The 19,943-nt window shown below is 36.9% G+C and overlaps 4 protein-coding genes across 5 annotated transcripts in view; 2 read left to right on the top strand and 2 right to left on the bottom strand.

Annotated features, from left to right (window-relative positions):
* The first annotated feature begins 27 nt into the window (after window positions 1-27).
* LOC124444203 (ras-related protein Rab-24-like) lies at window positions 28-2,435 on the top strand. The gene is made up of 8 exons (XM_046994790.1): window positions 28-470; window positions 636-700; window positions 773-851; window positions 988-1,055; window positions 1,289-1,387; window positions 1,707-1,758; window positions 1,872-1,934; window positions 2,017-2,435. Exons 1-8 carry the CDS (start codon window positions 350-352, stop codon window positions 2,073-2,075), a joined length of 606 nt encoding a protein of 201 aa, XP_046850746.1. The 5' UTR covers window positions 28-349; the 3' UTR covers window positions 2,076-2,435.
* LOC124444198 (vacuolar protein sorting-associated protein 51 homolog) lies at window positions 2,113-11,664 on the bottom strand. 2 transcript variants are annotated; one of them, XM_046994784.1, is made up of 25 exons: window positions 11,558-11,664; window positions 11,089-11,304; window positions 10,451-10,536; window positions 10,055-10,210; window positions 9,574-9,647; window positions 9,079-9,211; window positions 8,758-8,846; window positions 8,510-8,555; window positions 8,319-8,355; window positions 8,200-8,237; window positions 7,298-7,401; window positions 7,103-7,214; window positions 6,831-6,931; window positions 6,509-6,588; window positions 6,294-6,433; window positions 5,617-5,739; window positions 5,146-5,253; window positions 4,966-5,070; window positions 4,840-4,887; window positions 4,083-4,239; window positions 3,771-3,837; window positions 3,496-3,622; window positions 3,149-3,261; window positions 2,629-2,707; window positions 2,113-2,514 (listed from the first exon to the last, which is right to left on the bottom strand). In XM_046994784.1, exons 1-25 carry the CDS (start codon window positions 11,562-11,564, stop codon window positions 2,485-2,487), a joined length of 2,376 nt encoding a protein of 791 aa, XP_046850740.1. In that variant the 5' UTR covers window positions 11,565-11,664; the 3' UTR covers window positions 2,113-2,484. The 2 variants fall into 2 exon arrangements, with proteins under 2 accessions (XP_046850740.1, XP_046850741.1); XM_046994785.1 differs by lacking the exons at window positions 10,055-10,210; window positions 10,451-10,536; window positions 11,089-11,304; window positions 11,558-11,664 and adding an exon at window positions 9,715-9,908.
* A 79-nt stretch (window positions 11,665-11,743) lies between these two features.
* LOC124444202 (probable GPI-anchored adhesin-like protein PGA55) lies at window positions 11,744-17,263 on the top strand. The gene is given in 13 exon segments (XM_046994789.1): window positions 11,744-12,003; window positions 12,543-13,365; window positions 13,368-14,303; window positions 14,393-14,520; window positions 14,759-14,846; window positions 14,984-15,069; window positions 15,184-15,208; window positions 15,512-15,561; window positions 15,641-15,732; window positions 15,933-16,238; window positions 16,319-16,369; window positions 16,372-16,420; window positions 16,712-17,263. Coding segments are annotated over 13 exon segments (3,024 nt in total). The 5' UTR covers window positions 11,744-11,812; the 3' UTR covers window positions 16,911-17,263.
* LOC124443533 overlaps window positions 17,192-19,943 on the bottom strand; it is a 32,949-nt gene continuing 30,197 nt past the window's right edge. Inside the window, 1 exon segment of the mRNA XM_046993986.1 lies at window positions 17,192-19,305. Within this exon segment, the coding sequence (XP_046849942.1) occupies window positions 17,384-19,305 (1,922 nt within the window). The 3' untranslated portion in view covers window positions 17,192-17,383.

Below are 19,943 nucleotides of genomic sequence, written 5' to 3'. Positions count from 1 at the left end.
CCATAATATTTGAATAATTTTATGTTTGTTTAGCTTAGTCAGTGAAATACAGCACTGGATGTTTTGTAGTTTTATAATCTTTGAACTTGTTTTAGTGCTTCCTTTTTATGCAACATTTTTATGAATTGTTCAAAACTGTGTCCTGAAAAATTTTTATCTGGGACCAAGCCAGATCCTAGTTGATATCTTGTGACAAGTGACAGGCACACAGTTTATATTTACATGGAATCGAAGGACCTTTTGATCTCTTGAACTTTGCAATTACTGAATTAACCTGAATCAACAGCAATTACGGAAGATAACGCTGCACTTCTTCAAAATTCTATGAAATTATTGTATATTGAATTTTATGGCAAACAAAGTTGATGCAAAAGTTGTTTTGCTTGGGAAGGAATACAGTGGAAAGACTTGTCTGGTTGAGAGGTATCTACATGCTAGATTTAACAAGGATGTACCTTATCAAAATGTAAGTGTAGAATGCAGTGCTTGTAAAGTATTGTTTGTGAACAAAAGTGAAACAAAAGGTCTTGATAACTTTTCACAAGGAACATTCATAAATATAAAATGGGCTGAAGTTTTATTTAATCTGGTTAAGCTTTGTCTTGTGCTAGAGTTGTGTAATTTTTATTTTCCAGACAATAGAGCTGCATTTGGGGCCAAGAGAGAATTCACAGAAAAATCACTCACCCTGGGAATATGGGTATTTGACAAATTTCAACATGCATTGTTTTGTTTGTCTTTTGTTCAAAAGTAGATTGCACTTTCTTTACAGGATACTGCTGGATCAGAACGATATGAAGCAATGAGTCGGATATATTACAGAGGAGCTATGGCTGCAATAATTTGTTATGGTTATCAATTAAATATGATCTTCTGAATTGATAAGTTTCACATAATAGTTTTCCAATTATAATATGGATTGTGTCAGTAGGTTTCATTGTGTCGGTAGACATTATATTTTAACAATTTGTTTTTTCATTGAAACAGATTTGACAGACTCAACTAGTTTTGATAAAGTGAAGTTTTGGGTAAATGAGCTGAAAACTCATGAAGAGGTCAGTCTTCAAATAGAATTCAATACAGTTTTATAAATTACATTATATCATTTGAATACATGTACAAAACTAATTCAGCTACAGATTTACAATTGTATAAATACATTTTAAATGTAGTAGGAACCTTATCATTAATGCTCAGTGCAATGAGAGTGTTTTAGTGTAATACCTTTGTTCTACCTAGTACACTATAATTGTAGAAGATTTTAATCTTGTATTTTATTGTTTTGTAGAGTTGTAACATATTCCTATGTGGTACGAAAGCAGATTTAGTTCATCGAGATAAAAGCATTAGACAAGTGGATTATCATACTACCACGGATTATGCAGATGTAAAGTAATACTGTGAAACGATGTAAATATCTCTCACTGTTACATGTTTGTAAATGTAGATTGTCCAGGTTGGTATAGTCCTGAGAAGGACTGTTTTGTTGTTGTCAAAAGACTGACTCTGAAGATGACTACCGCTAAGGTTATCAAAATGTCAGTCAACAACAACAAAAACAGTCCTTCTCAGGACTTTACCAACCTGGACGATCTACATTCACAAACATGTAACGATACTCCCGGGTTCAAACCATTTACTTTATTACTATCTCTCACTGTGTTTGATTGCATAATTTTATGACTGTACAATGTGTAATGCTTGTAGAAATTGAGGCCAAAGTCTTTGAAACTTCAAGTTTAACAGGAGAGAATGTTGGTAAGCAGTTTTAGAGCTTTTAGCATTGTTTACATAAAGAAAAATAATTAATTTTTCATTTTATTTTTTGATCTTTTGGATAACTAATGGGAAATATTTCTTTTCTTTCATAGGTGAACTGTTTTACGATGTTGCCAAAACATGCCTTGAGAAACCTGCTTTAAAAGCTCCAATAGGTTTATTGAAACTCTATATTGTTTGCTTAAATGTGTTTTGATTTGATGATTTCTGACACTAAAATTTGTTAATTTGTTCTAGAAATGAATTCGTTGTCTTTAGAAGAGCCAAGGAAGAAAAGACATTGTTTTTGCAGCTAATATCTTAGACAATCAATAATATGGTAGAACAAGGCACTTTCAGCATGGGTAAATAATATTTAACTTAATCAGGCTTGTTTTAACAACCTTACATACATTTGGGATTGATGAATGAATTGACAATGGATATAAAGTTCCTTGAGAAAAATAAGGCAATATAACAATGTCAAAAGAACAATCATCAAAGAACCTACCATCACCAGTGAAAGAAAAATAGAATTTCTTTGAGTTAATGACAGTGCACTACTTAGGAAATCATATATATACAATGTAACTGGTTCGATTTGATAACATGTACAAGAAGCTTGTTTTTTCAAAATCTGGTGTAATATTTTCAATAAACATGCTCATCTAGGTCAACCTTCAAGATCTCTTATTACTTTTTCATTCAATTGTGATAATTAGATCATCATCCTCTTTCACATATCACTTCAACCACCTAAAATGAGGAAAATCCATAAATATCCACAAACAAGTATCCATAATCATCCATAGTATCCACAGGTATCCATTAAGTATATGACATGATGATTTATGCATTCTCTATACTTACACTGCTTTCCATCATTTCTGGTTCAACACATCTGTGAACTGTGCTGTTGACAACTTCATCCAACATTACATATACTAACCTGTAGAAGAAAGGTTAGGCAGGTAAATTGATTAAACTTAGGGAAGAGGGTGGGTGGGTCAGAGGGCTATTGTAATCATAACCTGTAGAAGAAAGTTTAGGCAGGTAAATTGATTAAACTTAGGGAAGGGGGTGGGTAGATCAGAGGGCTATTGTAATCATAACCTGTAGAAGAAAGGTTAGGCAGGTAAATTGATTTAACTTGGGGGTGTGGTCAGAGGGCTATTGTAATCAAAGCAAGCAACAGGGGAAAGTTTCTTGTCTTCAAAAGGCAGGTAAGGGTCCATGTAACATCCCATTAACAATTTATTTTCCAATGTATTATGTCACAGTAATACAATCCCAAACCTTAGACAAATGTATAACCTTTATAAGGTGGGGGTTAGAGTTAGCGCTAGCTTCATCTTTTCCCAATATGTTTCAACTTATTCATATATCATACTTTTCATCTGAGACAAATCTCCAAAGATACATTTGAAGGTAATGCGCATCAACTTGAACTTGTTGTAATCCAAATTTACTGAAAATGCGCAATCTTACGCATTCCAGCAGCGTCTAAAAGGAAAACAAAATAACAAAACTCTCTCAGTTCTCATCTGTTCAATGCTATCGACAATAATGCATCTCGAAATATGTACATTGCCAACTATCAACAAGAGAAGTTTTATATTTCTAATACTCGTTTGATATGTGAAACAGCAGCTAGAAATTTAAGAAAGCCAAAAGACGTATATATCAAAATTACTGCCAGATTGACTCCATCCTTTAGGAAAATAACATTCTGCATACCTTTAGCGTAATTTTTATGATTCCAGTAAGAATTGACACCTTGGAAAATTCAACGGGACTGAAAATCTCGATCTTTTCCGAAAACAGCTTTTGAATATTGCTGAGCAGACTCTGATCAAATCCAGTACTAAAAATAAGTGGGAAAAAAACGAAGACTTTACATCTTCTCAAACAAGGAACTTTTCGCGTTCAACGTTGGGTTGAACGTTTGATTCAAAGTTTGGTTCAATCTTAAATTCAATGTTTGATTGAAGTATATAATTTTTCATTTATACCTAGGTGTATAACTCCATTGACTTCGTTGATTATTTTTGTATTGATTATATGTCCATTTACTCGAGTCTAAATGGAACAATGAAAGTACATAAGATGAGAGGGAATAAACTGATTTAAATAGGGGTAGTTATGATCGTGTTTTGTCTAAAATTGCTGATTGACGTGAAAATTGATGGCCTACATGTTTGAGAAGATCTCTTCTTTAAGACAATACAAAATTTCGTTTCACGATTGCTTTAAGCAAGGGAATAGGAATAACGAATATAGTCTCCATTCTGTTGTGGCGACAACTGAAATCATTCGACAATCACCTGAGCTGTGAGCTTTCCTTGATCCTTCTTCAAACAAAGAACCGACATCCGCGTCGATCGCTGTAATGTCTTCAACGACACGTTTCATAACTGAACGTACGGTCCGTGGTTCAATCGTTCCCAACCAATCTCTAGTTTCGACGCTTTTTCGTATCATCTAAATGATTCAAACAAATGATTTATCACGTCCTAGAGAAAGTAGTCAGCTTTTATAGAGATAATGTACCCATGCCTAGTACTAACTCCTTAAAGAAAATCTTTGCGTATAATGGAGCTTCTGTTTGGAATTCAATTCCAACAGAAATCAGAAATAGCAAAAGTGTATCACTTTTTCAAAAGAAAATTGCTGCTTGCATTTTATGATTTAGTTTAGGATGTAACTAATTGAATAAACTAAACTTTGTAAATATTTAAACTTATCTTTCACTTCTATAGTTATTTTATTTCTTAGTAAATTTTGTAATTACTATTGAACAAAAGCACGCTCCTCGAGGAGATCAACCCCAGTTGACGAGGCCAGCGTGTCAAAATAAAGATTGTCATTTATTCATCCATTCACTGCATCACTTATGTAAGAGGAAAATCCAATTTGACCGCCGTAAATACTTTGTATTCTATTCAAGGCAGGGGGGACAACGGCCTTAGATGAAACTCCGAAAAACATCATTCGAATCTTGAGTTTACAAGATGATATTTTTGGAGTATGTTTCAGCTTATATTTCCAACGCATTTATGCGTAAACCTGGGATTTGCTCACCTGGGAAACTGTAAGGCCTTGAATTCGCACAAAGTGATTGATGAGCAACTACACAAAGAAGGCAATATCCATAAAATATACAGTTATATAGAAAAACAGTAATCAGAAGCTACACGGTTGCCGCACCTGGGAGGCAGTTTTGGCCTCGTCGGTAAGTTGAGCAACAGATGTTACAACACAACCCTTGCTCATTTTTTCATCCACGGGAAACTGTTGATCTGTCAACGATAGCTACACGGATACAGAAAGGATAAACCGTGTTAATATTGAGATACACTCGACATTACTATGGAGCATTCCACTAACAAGGTAATCAACGATGGAATCCTGCATGTCTAAACACAATCTCGACAACAGTAAGATGAGAGATGGCGGAGCGTGCATCGTCTTCTCACTAGTATTGTCAAAAAATGCCTAAAATAAAAAAAAAGAACAAAGAAGCGTTATACGAAAAGGCAAAACGTGAATATGTCGAAAAAGTTTTTATTGCATCGTGAACAAAGAGTTCGTGAAAGGAAAGGTCTAATTTAACAAGCGCACATAATTGAAGAGTGCACGATAGGACAGTTCTTATGAAGATTTAATGACCAATTCAAAACCGAAAAGCTCAAGAAGTCTTCAGATTAAGCAGTTTTCTAAACAAGGAAATGCAGGATAAATTAGGATAACAATGTACCATTAATGTATTGTGGACATAAATACCGGAAAGTTAGGATAATTATGTATTTTTAATGTATTGATGACATAAATACAGGTAAAATTAGGATAACTACGTACCTTTGATGTATTGATGACATAAGAAATGTAATTCACAACCATGCTTTCTCTTATATCGTCCGAACAAAATGGACCACGAAAGTAAGGTCGAACAGCAAACGTGATGTCTTCACTGATAAATGACTAAAACACAAGAGTAGGGTAGGGTATGAAACATCCTCTATACAAGATCAGGGAAAGTTGAACTTGATACATCAATCACCAGTGACGACTTGCGCTATGTTGTATAACTACACGTTCAAAATCATTTCTGCAGTTTTATATTTAGTTATCAGCAGGGATGGATACACAATATTTGTGTGCGTGTGTGAAGGGGCCTGTGCTCTAGTTTGGATTTCGGTGGCTATATCTCAACTTGTGCCGCAGCATGTCTGACTCTTTTTTTGTTCTATTGGACGCTAATCACAATTGCTTAGCTAAGTTTGGTACACTACTATTTTGTAAGAAAATTGGCACCGCATCTGCACCCCTTTAAACCAAAGCTACGAGAAGTGCACAGCGCCTCCCCAATCCCATATCCTAAATCAATTCCTGGGATATCATGAAGAGTCATTTTGCATTGAAATGTTCATGAAATTTTAGAATCTGTAAATTAATAGACAGATCGACGTACGTACAGAACCTCGCATTGCGCGCTCACATATTTGCAAAATTCCAACTGGCATTTGTAAACAAACCTTTAAATTTGTCAAAGCTGTCTTCACATGACCAACAACAGCAGAATGGATATTTGAGCAAAGATCAGACAAGGAGCGATTTTGATCATTATTCAGTACTTTTGGAGCAGCAAGCACTTGCCTCATGTCAGTCAAAGAAGCTAAAACATGGCAAATTATAATTCACTATCTATACTAAATGATAATATGTTCACAAATATTTCAATAGTACACACCGGAGAACTGTCGTTGTAAAGTCAGCGAGTAAAATTCAACTCTCTTGTGCGCAACTCGTTTGATTATGTTTCCACCGGATCTAACGCGGAAGAACACAATTCAATCATCCATCAATTCATTAACGAAAACAGCAGACAAAACTATCAGCATTTTGGAAGTTTGTTAAAGTCTTTATAATGGCTATAAGACTGCGTGTTTCGTAACGTCGATATAATTTGAGTTAAGGTGTGGGAACAAATGGTCTTGTGTTGTTACATCTTCAGACTTTGATGAAGAATACTTAACTTTCAACAGAGTTAAGAGACTGTTATTTTCAATCACCTCAATACTCCCAGTTGCGGCATTAGTTTTTCTACGGCTTGCAAACGGCGATGAAGTCTGTCAAGCGATCGAACCAACATTTCATCGTCCGCGTAATTGATCTGAAAAAAATATACCGCGATAATATTCATTCTGCAAAAGCTTTCCGTTCGACCATTGCAGGCGGTGGGGACTCGAAGTCGAATAAAATTCGTGAAACATACGAAATTACGTAAAGTGTAAGTTTGTAACTTATTATACACAGCATTTTTTTAACATGAAGCAATCGTCACCTCTAAATCAAACCGCTGCTCGATCACTTTAAAGAATTCGCCCATCAACGATGAAACAAATTTCGCGATCATTTCTTGCGCAATCGCATCTAAAACTTGGTGTTCGTCTTTGCTAAAGTTACAAATACGACACAAATTAACTGATTGAGTCACGCTCTGCAAGTTCTTATAGACGCCGCGTTTTATTATACGTACCTGCCGATATTGCGATTATAAAACAAATCACAATATGAAGCAATAACCAGAGAAATATTGCTTAAAAAGTTATTACATCCGTGATCCGTGAACTCTAAAATATCCTAGAAACGCACAATGATACTTCTAGGAGCGTCTCCATCAATAGAATAGTATATACAACCATAGGGATATATCTAAAATGGCTTTGTAGGGGAGAGGAGATTGCTCTAGTTTGGATTACATTTCGGTGGCTGCTTGTTGCCGTGTTTTAGTTTGATAAATACATTTTTGAAAGTGTGCTCTAATAAACTCGAATCACAGTTGTTTTGCCTAACTGCTTGGCATATTAGTATTTTGTGGGGAGAATTTGGTACCTCTCCTGCACCCCATATAACAAAGGCTAGTAGTGCATCCCTCCTGCACTTCATCTCACAAAGGCTAGAAGTGCACCCCTCCTGCATCCCATACAACAAAGGCTAGTAGTGCATCCCTCCTGCACTTCATCTCACAAAGGCTAGAAGTGCACCCCTCCTGCATCCCATACAACAAAGGCTAGAAGGACACCCCTCCTGCATCCCATATAACAAAGGCTAGAAAGACACCCTCCTGCATCCCATATAACAAAGGCTAGAAAGACACCCTCCTGCATCCCATATAACAAAGGCTAGAAAGACACCCCTCCTGCATCCCATAAAACAAAGGCTGGAAAGACACCCTTCCTGCATCCCATATAACAAATGTTAGAGAAACCACCCTCCTGCACCCCACACAACAAAGGCTAGGACACCCTCTTGCACTTCATCTAACAAAGACTAGAAGGATATCCCACCCCTAAATCCATCCCTGATGTACCACATATCACTGGCAACACAATCATAATTTGACTCCTGTAAAAGCTACGTGAGTCGACTGCAACATACCATGATTTCTAGTTGCTTCGCATCACCCTTTGTTTGGCCTGCAGATGAATAAAAACATAAAAAATCATCAAACGAACGTTGTTGCATACGGCTATTTCATTCGCGGTTAAATACTGCACCTTTATCGACTTCGTTTGCATTTTCCTGTAGAGTAACCTGAAATATTTTAGATACCAATGTAAGTTCGACTACACAAATCTTGCTACTCTATCCAAGAGTTTTCTCACACTTATTATTCTCACTACAAAACGGAAGTAAGCCCCCTTGCTATGTTGACAACGCTGTATCTTCAGATTCACTCCTTTTTTACCTGGTACGTCAAATCAAGCAGATTTTCGTCCAGCCTTTCTTTGGCACTAAAAATATCATGAAATTGAGATTTGCCATTTTTAAAAAGGAGGCAACTTAGTACAATAATTTTCACGATGCAACCGATTCCACCGTAAACAAAATATCTTGTGAAATGAAGACAGTTTCGAACTCATTAACGTCACCGTAGTAGAAAATTCTTTTAATTTTAGTGGGAAATTCCTTAAAACAACAACACATGATACCCACTGAGCAAGATACTCGTCACATAATTCATTCGCGGGTTCTTTCAGTTGAAGAAGAAGATCGACGCACTCTGTAAGCTGCTTTGGACTCGACTACAACACACAAGAAAGCAAACCTGTTAACACGCGAGACATGCTTTAATATGAAGTAGATTCACAATAACATCATCTACGTATGAAACTCAACATTTGACTCATAAAACAAGTTATACAATCCTGGTAATAATTCAAATTCATTTCGTCAATGATCGACTGCGAACATCACATAATGTGAAGTAAATATTTCAATATTTTAGAGTACATATGAGAGAATATATTTACGAACCTTAGGATTGCGAAAGTGATCCTTTAAGCATCCAATAAGATCGTTGACTATCTCCTCGCAGTCTTTTTGAATATCACGAAATGACGACATATCTTGATACTTGAGCAGAACATCACGGGCTCTACTGTAATACCTTCAATAGAAACAAGGTGCAACGTCATGTAGGCTATACCATGACTTTTGTGAAGCAGTTTATCCTCAATTTTGACGGTAAAAAGACACTTGGAGATTTGTTGCAATGTAACATGTAACATGTTTGTGGATGCCGACCGTCCAGGTTAGTAGAGTCCTGAGAAGGACTGTTGGTGTTGATGTAGACTGACGTTTTGACAACCTTAGCGTTGGTCATTACATGCAACATAAGATTTGTCGAAACGTCAGTCTATATCAATACCAACAGTCCTTCTCAGGACTCTACTAACCTGGACGATCTACATCTACAAATAAGTAACGATACTCCCGGGTTCAAACTATTTACTTTATCAAGCTTTGTACCTGACGGCAAGTGAATACTGCTTCATTTCAATGCATTTCTTTAATCTTGAAGGTAGTTCAAATAAGAATTGAAGCTAAACAAAAAGAAAACTTTTGCAGATATGGAGTTTTGATTTAAAAACAAATGTTGCATAAACTAACCTTACGTAGCAACGTGTGGACTCCAGATATGGAGTTTTGATTTAAAAACTTATGTTGCATATACTAACCTTACGTAGCAACGTGTGGACTCCAGATATGGAGTTTTGATTTAAAAACTTCTGTTGCATATACTAACCTTACGTAGCAACGTGTGGACTCCATATATGGAGTTTTGATTTAAAAACTTATGTTGCATAAACTAACCTTACGTAGCAACGTGTGGACTCCATATATGGAGTTTTGATTTAAAAACTTATGTAGCATAAACTAACCTTACGTAGCAACGTGTGGACTCCATGTATGGAGTTTTGATTTAAAAACTTATGTTGCATATACTAACCTTACGTAGCAACGTGTGGACTCCAGATAGTTTAGTTATTTGCAAACGTTTGTCTTGTAAAGTGACACTGATTTTGTCATTGAATGCCGTGATGGCGGACATTTTCCCGGAGAGGTTGTCCATCTCTTCCTCCATTTTCTTGAAGTCATTCTTCATCTGTGGGAAATTAAAACTGAGTATTCAGTTTTGTAACTACAACATCTTATATGGTACTCAGTACTGATAATATTACTCTGTATGAAACGCGAAAACAAGCATTCCAAACAGAGAAATTATATAAAGTACTACAGCAATTATTTAGTTGAACTTTATTGGTGAGTTATTTCAACAAGATTATCCCTCAATACTTACATTTTATATGAAATTAATGCAAGTACAACTTTATGTTTCACCAACCTTTCTGATTGTGTCTGTTGCACTGATAAACTTGTTATAATTTTCATAAACTAAGGTCTGCATGTCACTATCCAGTGATTTGATTTCTATAAAAACATTAAACACACACATGAAAATCATCTGAAAGCTGTGAATTATTCAACAAGAATGAATTAATTAATCTTGTACATCCTTAACACTAGTACGAACATCTTCTAAAACTGCGTGTTTGATGATGTTAAATTTAAGCTTCAACATTCAACATCTTCAAGTTGATTTTTAGCTTCTGCTCAGCCACAAAAAAATATTTTACATGTCAATTTTAGTGTTAACCGTAAATTTTAGGAATTTAAAGATTTTTTGCAGTGAGAAATGGGCTATCTTTTCAACTAAAGCACTAGTAACACGAAGAATTAAATGTGAATGGTTTTTAAAATGTTAAACTCTGATTAAAGTTCAACACCTTGACATATTTTTACATACAGCATTTTTGATCAGGTTGAATTGCTGTAAACAAAAGAACACAAAAATCAACAAAATGCCATACAGTTATTCATGTACTGTAGTCCTAACCGTCTGCCCATTCGCATCTTAAATGAAAGTAATCTCTCACAAAAAACTAAACTTAAACTTTTGTAACTGACATATTTTTAACATACGTTTTGTAACATCATTTTCTTTTTCCATTAGCTCAGTGAGACTTTTCTCTTTCAGTAACTTCTGCATGTAGTCATGAGGTTTAAAATGAGCACCATTTATATCATATGGATTTGAGGCTACCTCTCCACCTTCCTCACCAACACCATAGTAAAGCTTCAGCAATCCTCGTTTCTGACGATGGCGAGCTCGAGCCACGTCGTTTGGGTCTTCCTCATCTGTGAAAGTTTAATTTTACACTCACATTTATATACACTACCATAGAAAGGAAGCTCTAACATCATGTAATAAAACTAGAAATTCATTTCAACGGAGTGATAACAAGGAGACTAGGTCCTTTATCAAAGTTATTTTGACAAGATATACGAGCATTTTACACTATGCACATACACCGGCGATGCATGACTACACGTTCATCAAACGCCTCTTTGAAAAGCAACGATTGCCGAAAACATGCTTATTTTTACACACCTGCCATTATATATCCTTATTTTCTACAAAAAACTCGTAAATTAACTAAAAATTATACAACCGGTGTAGTTCCATCCTCTCCTGCCTTCCAAAAAATCTTTACGTGTCACTACTTCATTTTAATTATGCCCAAGTGGATCGTTGAGCTCAACGTGCTAATGACCTGCGGTATTCTACCCAAAACACATGTCAAGCGCCAAAATTCAAACCTTGAAAAGAAAAGAACGTAAACATTACATTTTATGTAAACACAAAATGAATTTTATCAGTATAAAAACATATGGCAGGGCAAAAAACCGCGTGATTAAAACCGACCTATGGATTTCACCTGAAGTACGAAAAGATCGCCTGTTCGCTTCCACCAGTTCAGAAAGTTCTGTTGAATCAACCTCTTCTGCTTCTGTAGTAAATGACGAGGTTAAACAAAGTTGCGATTCTTTACCCAGGTAATTGTTTCCAAAGGAAACGCTTTTAATTAGTTTTTAATCTAACTTTAATCCATGGACTTGTTCTACATTCTTTCTAATTATATTTATTGGCTGAATTTAAATCAACACTAATTCGTACGAATGTAAGACGAGCAAGTGGCTAAACTTGCGGAATACCCGTCCACTCGGTTTTAGTTTTAGTGTTAGGGTTAAAGTCAAGTTTATATTATACGTGTATGAGTGGGCTGGTATTCTGTAATCGCTCCCGACAAGTTTTTTCAACTTCCAAGTTCTACTAATGGTTTATATTCAACTAAGTAACTACGCCAGAATGCTGTTGGAAGATGGAAAGGCTGTAGTGCAGCCTCCAAATAGTTTACTTAAATTTTAGGGAAAATTCAACATGCTCCATTTTCATCATGAACCTTTTAAACTTATTCGCTTTTTCATCCCTCGATTGTAACTTGCTTGTAACACACCTATGCTAGTTGTATATTAGCAGAATGACAAATGACAAAAATGCATCACTCGAATCCTCGTTGTTTTATTATGTGTAGTGAAGACAAGTCTGTGGTCCAACATTCCACACCGTTTTCCTGTCATCCTCAAACTTCACTCAAACCTAGAAGGTTGACAATTTTAAGTTCACCTGTCACATCAGCTTCTTCATCGAAACAAAACAAAGAAAATCTTGTAGGTAGTCCATTATTTATAACTGACAACTCATGTATTGAGAGCAGTTTGCACTCGGATGATGCCAGCCGTGACATTTCGGATGTTCAAATGGAGGAAAATAACATCCCAAGCAGAGAATTTGACTGCAAAGAACACAAGATAGACAGCACTGGTAGCCCATCGCTTGGTAATGATGAAATTATCTTCATTTCAACTGATGTCAGCAATTGCGACCTGACTAATGATCATTCAGTTTGTCTTGATGATAACTCTGCTTTTAGTGGTTTGGATGTGCAGGAATTGTGCAAGAGTGTGAAAAAATTTTCTTTGGATGAAGTTATTCCAGGTAATAATTTAAGAGCAGGATGCGGTGGGTTCGTTGTTGGGGATGATTGGAAAATTGAATTGGAATCATCAAGTCCTGCATTCGACGTTAAGAATGTTCATCTGGTAAATCCTTCTAAAAAACAAACAGACAATGGACGTTGGTTTGATGCAGAAATCCGTTTGCCAAAAATAAAATTGCAGTCATCCTGCAAGGCGACGAATCAATGTCAGTCGGATTTAAGCGCTATGAAAGAAACTCGCAAAGATGAAGAATGCCCTAATGGTAACCCTAAGAATGTCGTGGATGCAACGTCTTCCTTCATCCAACCTGAGAATGTCGTGGTTGCAACGTCTTCCTTCATCCAACCTGAGAATGTCGTGGAACGTCGTCCTTCATCCAACCTGAGAATGTCGTGGATGCAACGTCTTCCTTCATCCAACCTGAGAATGTCGAGGATGCAACGTCGTCCTTCATCCAACCTGAGAATGTCGAGGATGCAACGTCGTCCTTCATCCAACCTGAGAATGTCGAGGATGCAACGTCGTCCTTCATCCAACCTGAGAATGTCGAGGATGCAACGTCTTCCTTCATCCAACCTGAGAATGTCGAGGATGCAACGTCGTCCTTCATCCAACCTGAGAATGTCGAGGATGCAACGTCGTCCTTCATCCAACCTGAGAATGTCGAGGATGCAACGTCGTCCTTCATCCAACCTGAGAATGTCGTGGATGCAACGTCGTCCTTCATCCAACCTGAGAATGTCGTGGATGCAACGTCGTCCTTCATCCAACCTGAGAATGTCGAGGATGCAACGTCTTCCTTCATCCAACCTGAGAATGTCGAGGATGCAACGTCTTCCTTCATCCAACCTGAGAATGTCGAGGATGCAACGTCGTCCTTCATCCAACCTGAGAATGTCGAGGATGCAACGTCGTCCTTCATCCAACCTGAGAATGTCGAGGATGCAACGTCTTCCTTCATCCAACCTGAGAATGTCGAGGATGCAACGTCGTCCTTCATCCAACCTGAGAATGTCGAGGATGCAACGTCGTCCTTCATCCAACCTGAGAATGTCGTGGATGCAACGTCGTCCTTCATCCAACCTGATGTTCCTCAGAATCCTTCCTTATCCAAGAAAACCTTTGAAACACCGCAACGTCGAATGTCCATTGTCGGCTGTTACAATCCCGAAGGATGTTGCAGCAGTAACGAACGTCAAAATGGCGTGTTAAAGGATATATCTAACGTTCAGTTTTCCTCGTCCATCGAATATTCTGGAAGAACTTTGACGAATCATAATTGTCCATACTTTGTGGTGCGTGGTTTGTACGTGTATTATTGGAGGGTGAAATTTCTCATTCCATTTTCTTTAGGTAAGATCTGACATTCATTTTACATGCATAGGAATCCCTGACTCCAGCAAGATTCCAAGTTTACAGGGATAGCAAGAGGCGGCAGACATCACTAGAAAAAATACTGGCACAATGTGGACAGCAAGGACCGTTGAAATTCGAGGAAATCCTTTCGGCAAGGTCGCGAAAACCATTGCATAATTATCATGTAGATTTGTATTGCAAAAAACAACATTTCTTTAAGGATCAAACAGTTAATGGTTTATGTTGAGTACGAAAAAACAATAAAGTGATGACAGACTAACTGTTGGAAAAATATTTAAGTTTAACAGCTGTCGATACGTCTGTGTATTGAAATTTAGTTTGGAGCAATTTTCATCTCGCGCGTTTGAAATAGTTTCGTTTCCTTTAAATTTAGCGTCTTAGAAAAATGTGTCAAAATAGGCGAAGGGACTTATGGAGAAGTCTTCAAGACCAACGATGGTGGTGAAGATATCGCTTTGAAGGTAATTGATAAGCCATTTATGCTGTAGAATGAAATGAAAAATCTTTATTGGAAATCCCGAAATGAAATTAGTAAAAAAGAATTGTGCGTAAAGTTGGAGAATTTCCCGCAATAACGATGATTTTCTTCGTTGGCTAGATTATTCCAGTGGAAGGAAACTTTTTTGTTAATGGAGAGCCACAAAAATCATTTGATGACATGGTTCCCGAAATAGTCATAACAAAGTAAGCCACAACCAAGTGTTATTATTCATTAACAGCCTCGCGTACTTTGAGATACTTACGTCTTGTCACGTGACCCAATGCTTTCATTGATAATTTTTTGCAATTCTTTTCCAGGGAACTTAGTTCACTCGGAGACAAAGTAAGTTCATTTTCAAATGTGAAATATGTTTTCAATAAATCAACAGCATGAATGTTATTATTGATACATATAACTGTTTATATTCAATATATATTATATTCTATAACTCTTGTCCATGTGTTTCATTCATATATAAAATTTGCACTGCATTGAGGCAAAGAAAGGTTTCTCCATTCCTTATTCACACATGCATACTTAAACTCAAGGTGTTTCTCCTGAATCCTGACTACGAATTTAGCCATGTGTTTCTTACACCTGACGACGTCCGTGGAGTCTTATTTCAAAATAACTTTACCATTGTAGGAAACGTTAAATTCTGCATTTTCTTGCTCGAACTTTATTCAAGTGAAAAGGTAACTGCCAATCACCTTATTTCTTTTGAATGCCTAAGGTGCATTGACTTTGTGAACATGTTTTTTGTTTGCTTCAAAGAATCATGCTTATAAAAGACTGTTATCCCGAGAAATTGTTAAACGAATGGGAAATTTGGAAAAATAAACATAAATGCGAAAATGACTGTCCAGGTATGTTTATAGATACTATTGTGTATTGTGTTACAGCTGGTTACAACACGGAGACAACGGTATTCGTTGGATTAAGGCCAGTTGGCACATGGATTCAAAAACGAGCATGCGCAATGTAATTTATGGATAAGATAAGGAATACTTTGTAACAGCAATAACAAAAAGAATTGCTTGAGAAACGACGTTTCCTTTTTCTTAAGATATGTTTGAAAAAGATCAATATTTTATCGTCTTCGAGTTTATGGAAGGCGGTGAAGATCTTGAACATTTTCAGTTCAAGTCTATGACGGAAGCATTAAGTGTTCTTCAGCAGGTCGCCTTGGCTCTTTCTGTCGCTGAAAACGTGCTGATGTTCGAACACAGAGATTTACATTGGGGAAATATTCTTATCAAAAGAACAACGAGGAAGAACTTACATTACAAATTTTTCGGCGGAGATATTTCCATCAGAACGTTTGGCTTGTTCGTCAGTATGATTGACTTCACATTGTCAAGACTTACGAAAGGTACTTCTATCGAGCAATGTTGTAAAATTGGTCACCTTTTGAATGAAACGAGACCAGCCGGCTTGTGTTAATTTCTTTAGATGGTTTGACTGTGTATTGTGATCTCGCAAAGGATCCTAGTATTTTCAAAGGAAAGGGGACTATCAGTTTCAAGTCTACAGGCAGATGAAAAAGCACAACAGGTAGGAATCAGAATTTATCAGTTTCCACGAGCATGGCCTCATGCGACCTATAAGATCACAAGACATAAATCGCGTAATTTATCTATAATGATAATTTCATCTTCGTTGGCTATAGTGAAAAAATCAATATGAGTTTTCAAGGGACCCAAAATGACTATTTGGGATTTAGGGACAATTTTACAACCTGTTTCTATTTGTGTGCAGTGTCGTTCGTCCAATTGCCGTTTCCCCAACTGTTGTTTTTCTTCATACTGCATTTGGTTCTTTCTAAACATCGTTGATTTTTTGCAGCAATAACTGGGAGAGGTTCAATCCATTTACAAATCTCCTTTGGCTGAAATATTTACTGGATAAAGTTCTTAATGCAAAGACATATAAACAAACAGATAATGGCATTCAAAGACAACTTCGCTCCTACTTTCGACAAGTGCTGTCATATGAATCAGCATCACTAGCAATTCTAGATGCCTTTTTGGGAGTTGAATGTTAATACATATAGCGGTCCCAATGATAACGGGATAATGGTCTTTCGGCAGTACTAGACATGCGCTGTGACAACTACGTAAAGTTCATGAGAACGCACAGTTTACTGTCAGTTTATAGTTTACGCCTGTCGAAAAATGTAAATTTTGTGCAACAACATAGAGTTTTGTAATGTGAAGAGCTTATATCTGACAACAAAATGATGTCAGATACAAGCTCTTCACATTACATACGAAATGATGTTGTGATGTATGGTAAAATCAATGTAAATAATAATACGGTATAATCTTGTATTGACGAGTTAAATTTTATTCATGTATTAAATTGTATTTACGTTTGTAATGCGAACGTTGTCTTATACCATTGACAACGTCTTTACTATTACTAAAACTAGAAGTACTTTATGTAAGTTAAAGGAGAAATCTCATGCCAGAGTTAGTTGTGTAAGTAGAAAACCAACCACACTCACTAAGCTTTATATCATCGATGTTTCGTTTTCATCTTTCTTTCAACCATGAATGGACTGCTAAGAAGCATGGACTTATCTTCACTTGGGTTCCGTTTCATCGAGATTTGGCCGAATTGTTTTGCCTTGGTTAGCGTCTGGGATGTTGATCTTTTTGAGTTTTCACTTTCCATTTGTTTCATTTCCTTTCCAACAAATTTCTCAATCTCCACATGGTTCAAATATAAAGTCTGTTTGCCGTAATGTTGCTCACCGCTCAGACTACTTATATTTTGTTGCTCGTTTTCATTGTAATCATCGTCAACAAAAAGCCTTACATCGCTACGCGACCGCTCATCGACATAGCCAAAATTATGTCTACCATTCATTGCTCCCATGAATTCTGTAGATGGAGTGTGGTAAAGACTTTCAGATGTGAAAAGACGACGGTCTGTGTAGTCGTCTTCAAAAATGCCAAAGTGCTTGTCTAGAGCAACATCCGAGTGAGGGGTGAATTCACGAGCCAAGGTAATGCTCGAACCAGGCACTTGCAACCATCTGCCGTCTGAACGGGAAACAGAACTGTTGCCATCTCGTGCATCGTGGGAAGTGGTAGCTCTAGACGAAAAGACCAAGCTTTTCATTGTTTTGCTATCGTCGAATTTCCTGCTATGTTCTTCAAGCAGGTCTTTAAAGTCGTTTTCAGTGTACGCTCGGATCACTTCCTCTAAAAGTGGAATCGAATCGCATAATTCTGACTCCGTAAGTTGATCGTCGACTTGTAAGAGCAAACGCAGCAGAAGTTTTTTCTTGTTTTCACATTTCTCGGGGTCTAACCAACTCGTAGTTCGTACTTCTTCCATACAGAGATTACGAAATGCCGTATCAACTCCCTCAGTTTTTATCGTTATTTGCGAGAAGGATTCGTCCACACCAGTAAGCGGCTCTACATACGTCGGCTTGATAAATGGCGAAACTCTGAAGCCAATGTACGACTTGATTTGATAAATCATGAAATCTACAATTTCGTGGTCATTTGATTGGTGCGATACATCTAACGTCACTCGAGCTAGCGCTTCCGTTATGATGGCGACGAGGAGATTAACGAGAATGAAATTAACACAGAATGTGAAAGAAAAGAAGAACATTGGACCAATGATTTGGTCGGCTCTTTCCAAGGCATGATAATTGAAAGCTCCCAAAGTCATGCCCAAAACATTAGCCATTGACGAATGAAAAGTGTGATAGTCTGCATTTACTCTTCCAAATACCAGGTATCCAAGCGATGTATACGCAATAAAAACCAAAAGATAGACGACGGTAAAGGAAGCAATTGGCTGAAAACATATTTTTAGAGTTCGTGTCATGAACGACATACGTCTATTGAAACGAAGCAAACGAAGAACTTTTAGAAACGATAAGAAGACAGCCAATGCTTGAGTAAACGTTGCCCATTGGTCTAATGTCGCAGCATAATGAAAACTGACGAAGGATTTCGGGTCCTTTCGCATCAGACTAATGGAAAACTTCGTAGCGACCAATCGTGCAAAGTATAAACCGATGGTGGAGTAAGAGGATGCTAGTACAACCAATTCCGTGTAATTCCAAGGATTTCGCCAGTAAAGTCGACCCTCTCTACGCCATTTTTTGAACTCGCGATACGCAAAATACACAAGGAAGGTCGCGAGGATGATTTCAAGAATCATTATTGCTAATAAATTTCGTCCGTAATACCGATATAGACGCATGGGGTAGATCTCGCTGAACTGGTAGTAACCTCCGGTGGGAATTATTTCCGTTACCAAGGTAACAAGACAGAACATATTGACGCTCGGGTTGTACGTGACAAATTCCACGAAAATCGATCGGGTGTAGCGGTCCAGCCAATTGTTGTTTTGCAAGTAAGCTGTCGTATTCATCGCTAACGATTCGTTGTGACCAAGATCAACGACAAAGCCTAAATATTCGGAAATACAATGGCAGATAAAATTAATCGCCTTTTGTTATGGTATAGATAATAGAAGCAATTCTAAAGGTTTAAGGGCCAGTAAAACGAAAATTTTGTATACATATATTATGTTTTTATTGAAAAGAACTAGTAAAATGACAGTCGACATTCTAAAACAGTTTATCTGTTTTTCTTCTTAAGATCTTAACAAAGGTAAGTTCCAGTCTTTGTGAAATGCCGATGATATAAAATCCACCATATATATTTCATCCAAAAGTTATCAGGAAACTGATGGATATTTATAAAGTTGCAGCGACTCATTATGCAATGTGACATCACTATAACTATGCAATGTGACGTCACAATCACTATGCAATGTGACGTCACTATCACTATGCAATGTGACATCATTATCACTATGCAAAGTGACGTCATTATCACTATGCAATGTGACGTCACTGGTCGTGTAAATCGGATGTTAAAAAAACATCAATATCTTGAGAATGAAGAGAGATGTGAATAAACAGTTTTTGAAAGCCCGCTGTCATTTTAACAGTTCTGTTAAAAGGAAATATAATTTGAATAGCATAATTTTCGTTTTGCTGTTCCTTTAACGTAATCTATAAAGAGCCAGAAGTGAATGAAAT

The sequence above is a fragment of the Xenia sp. Carnegie-2017 genome, unplaced genomic scaffold (assembly GCF_021976095.1).
Source record: "Xenia sp. Carnegie-2017 unplaced genomic scaffold, XeniaSp_v1 HiC_scaffold_21, whole genome shotgun sequence".
Taxonomy (NCBI): Eukaryota; Metazoa; Cnidaria; class Anthozoa; order Malacalcyonacea; family Xeniidae; genus Xenia; species Xenia sp. Carnegie-2017.
This window is presented reverse-complemented; position numbering and strand designations above follow the sequence as displayed.

Coding starts and splice junctions, on each gene's coding strand:
- LOC124444203 (XM_046994790.1), top strand. CDS start 350: ATGGCAAACAAAGTTGATGCAAAAGTTGTTTTGCTTGGGAAGGAATAC. Junction 1,056..1,288: donor AGCTGAAAACTCATGAAGAG/GTCAGTCTTCAA, acceptor ATTGTTTTGTAG/AGTTGTAACATATTCCTATG. Junction 1,388..1,706: donor CTACCACGGATTATGCAGAT/GTAAAGTAATAC, acceptor GTAATGCTTGTA/GAAATTGAGGCCAAAGTCTT.
- LOC124444198 (XM_046994784.1), bottom strand. Junction 7,215..7,297: donor TATAATCGCAATATCGGCAG/GTACGTATAATA, acceptor TTGTAACTTTAG/CAAAGACGAACACCAAGTTT. Junction 3,623..3,770: donor CAATGGAGTTATACACCTAG/GTATAAATGAAA, acceptor ACTTATTTTTAG/TACTGGATTTGATCAGAGTC.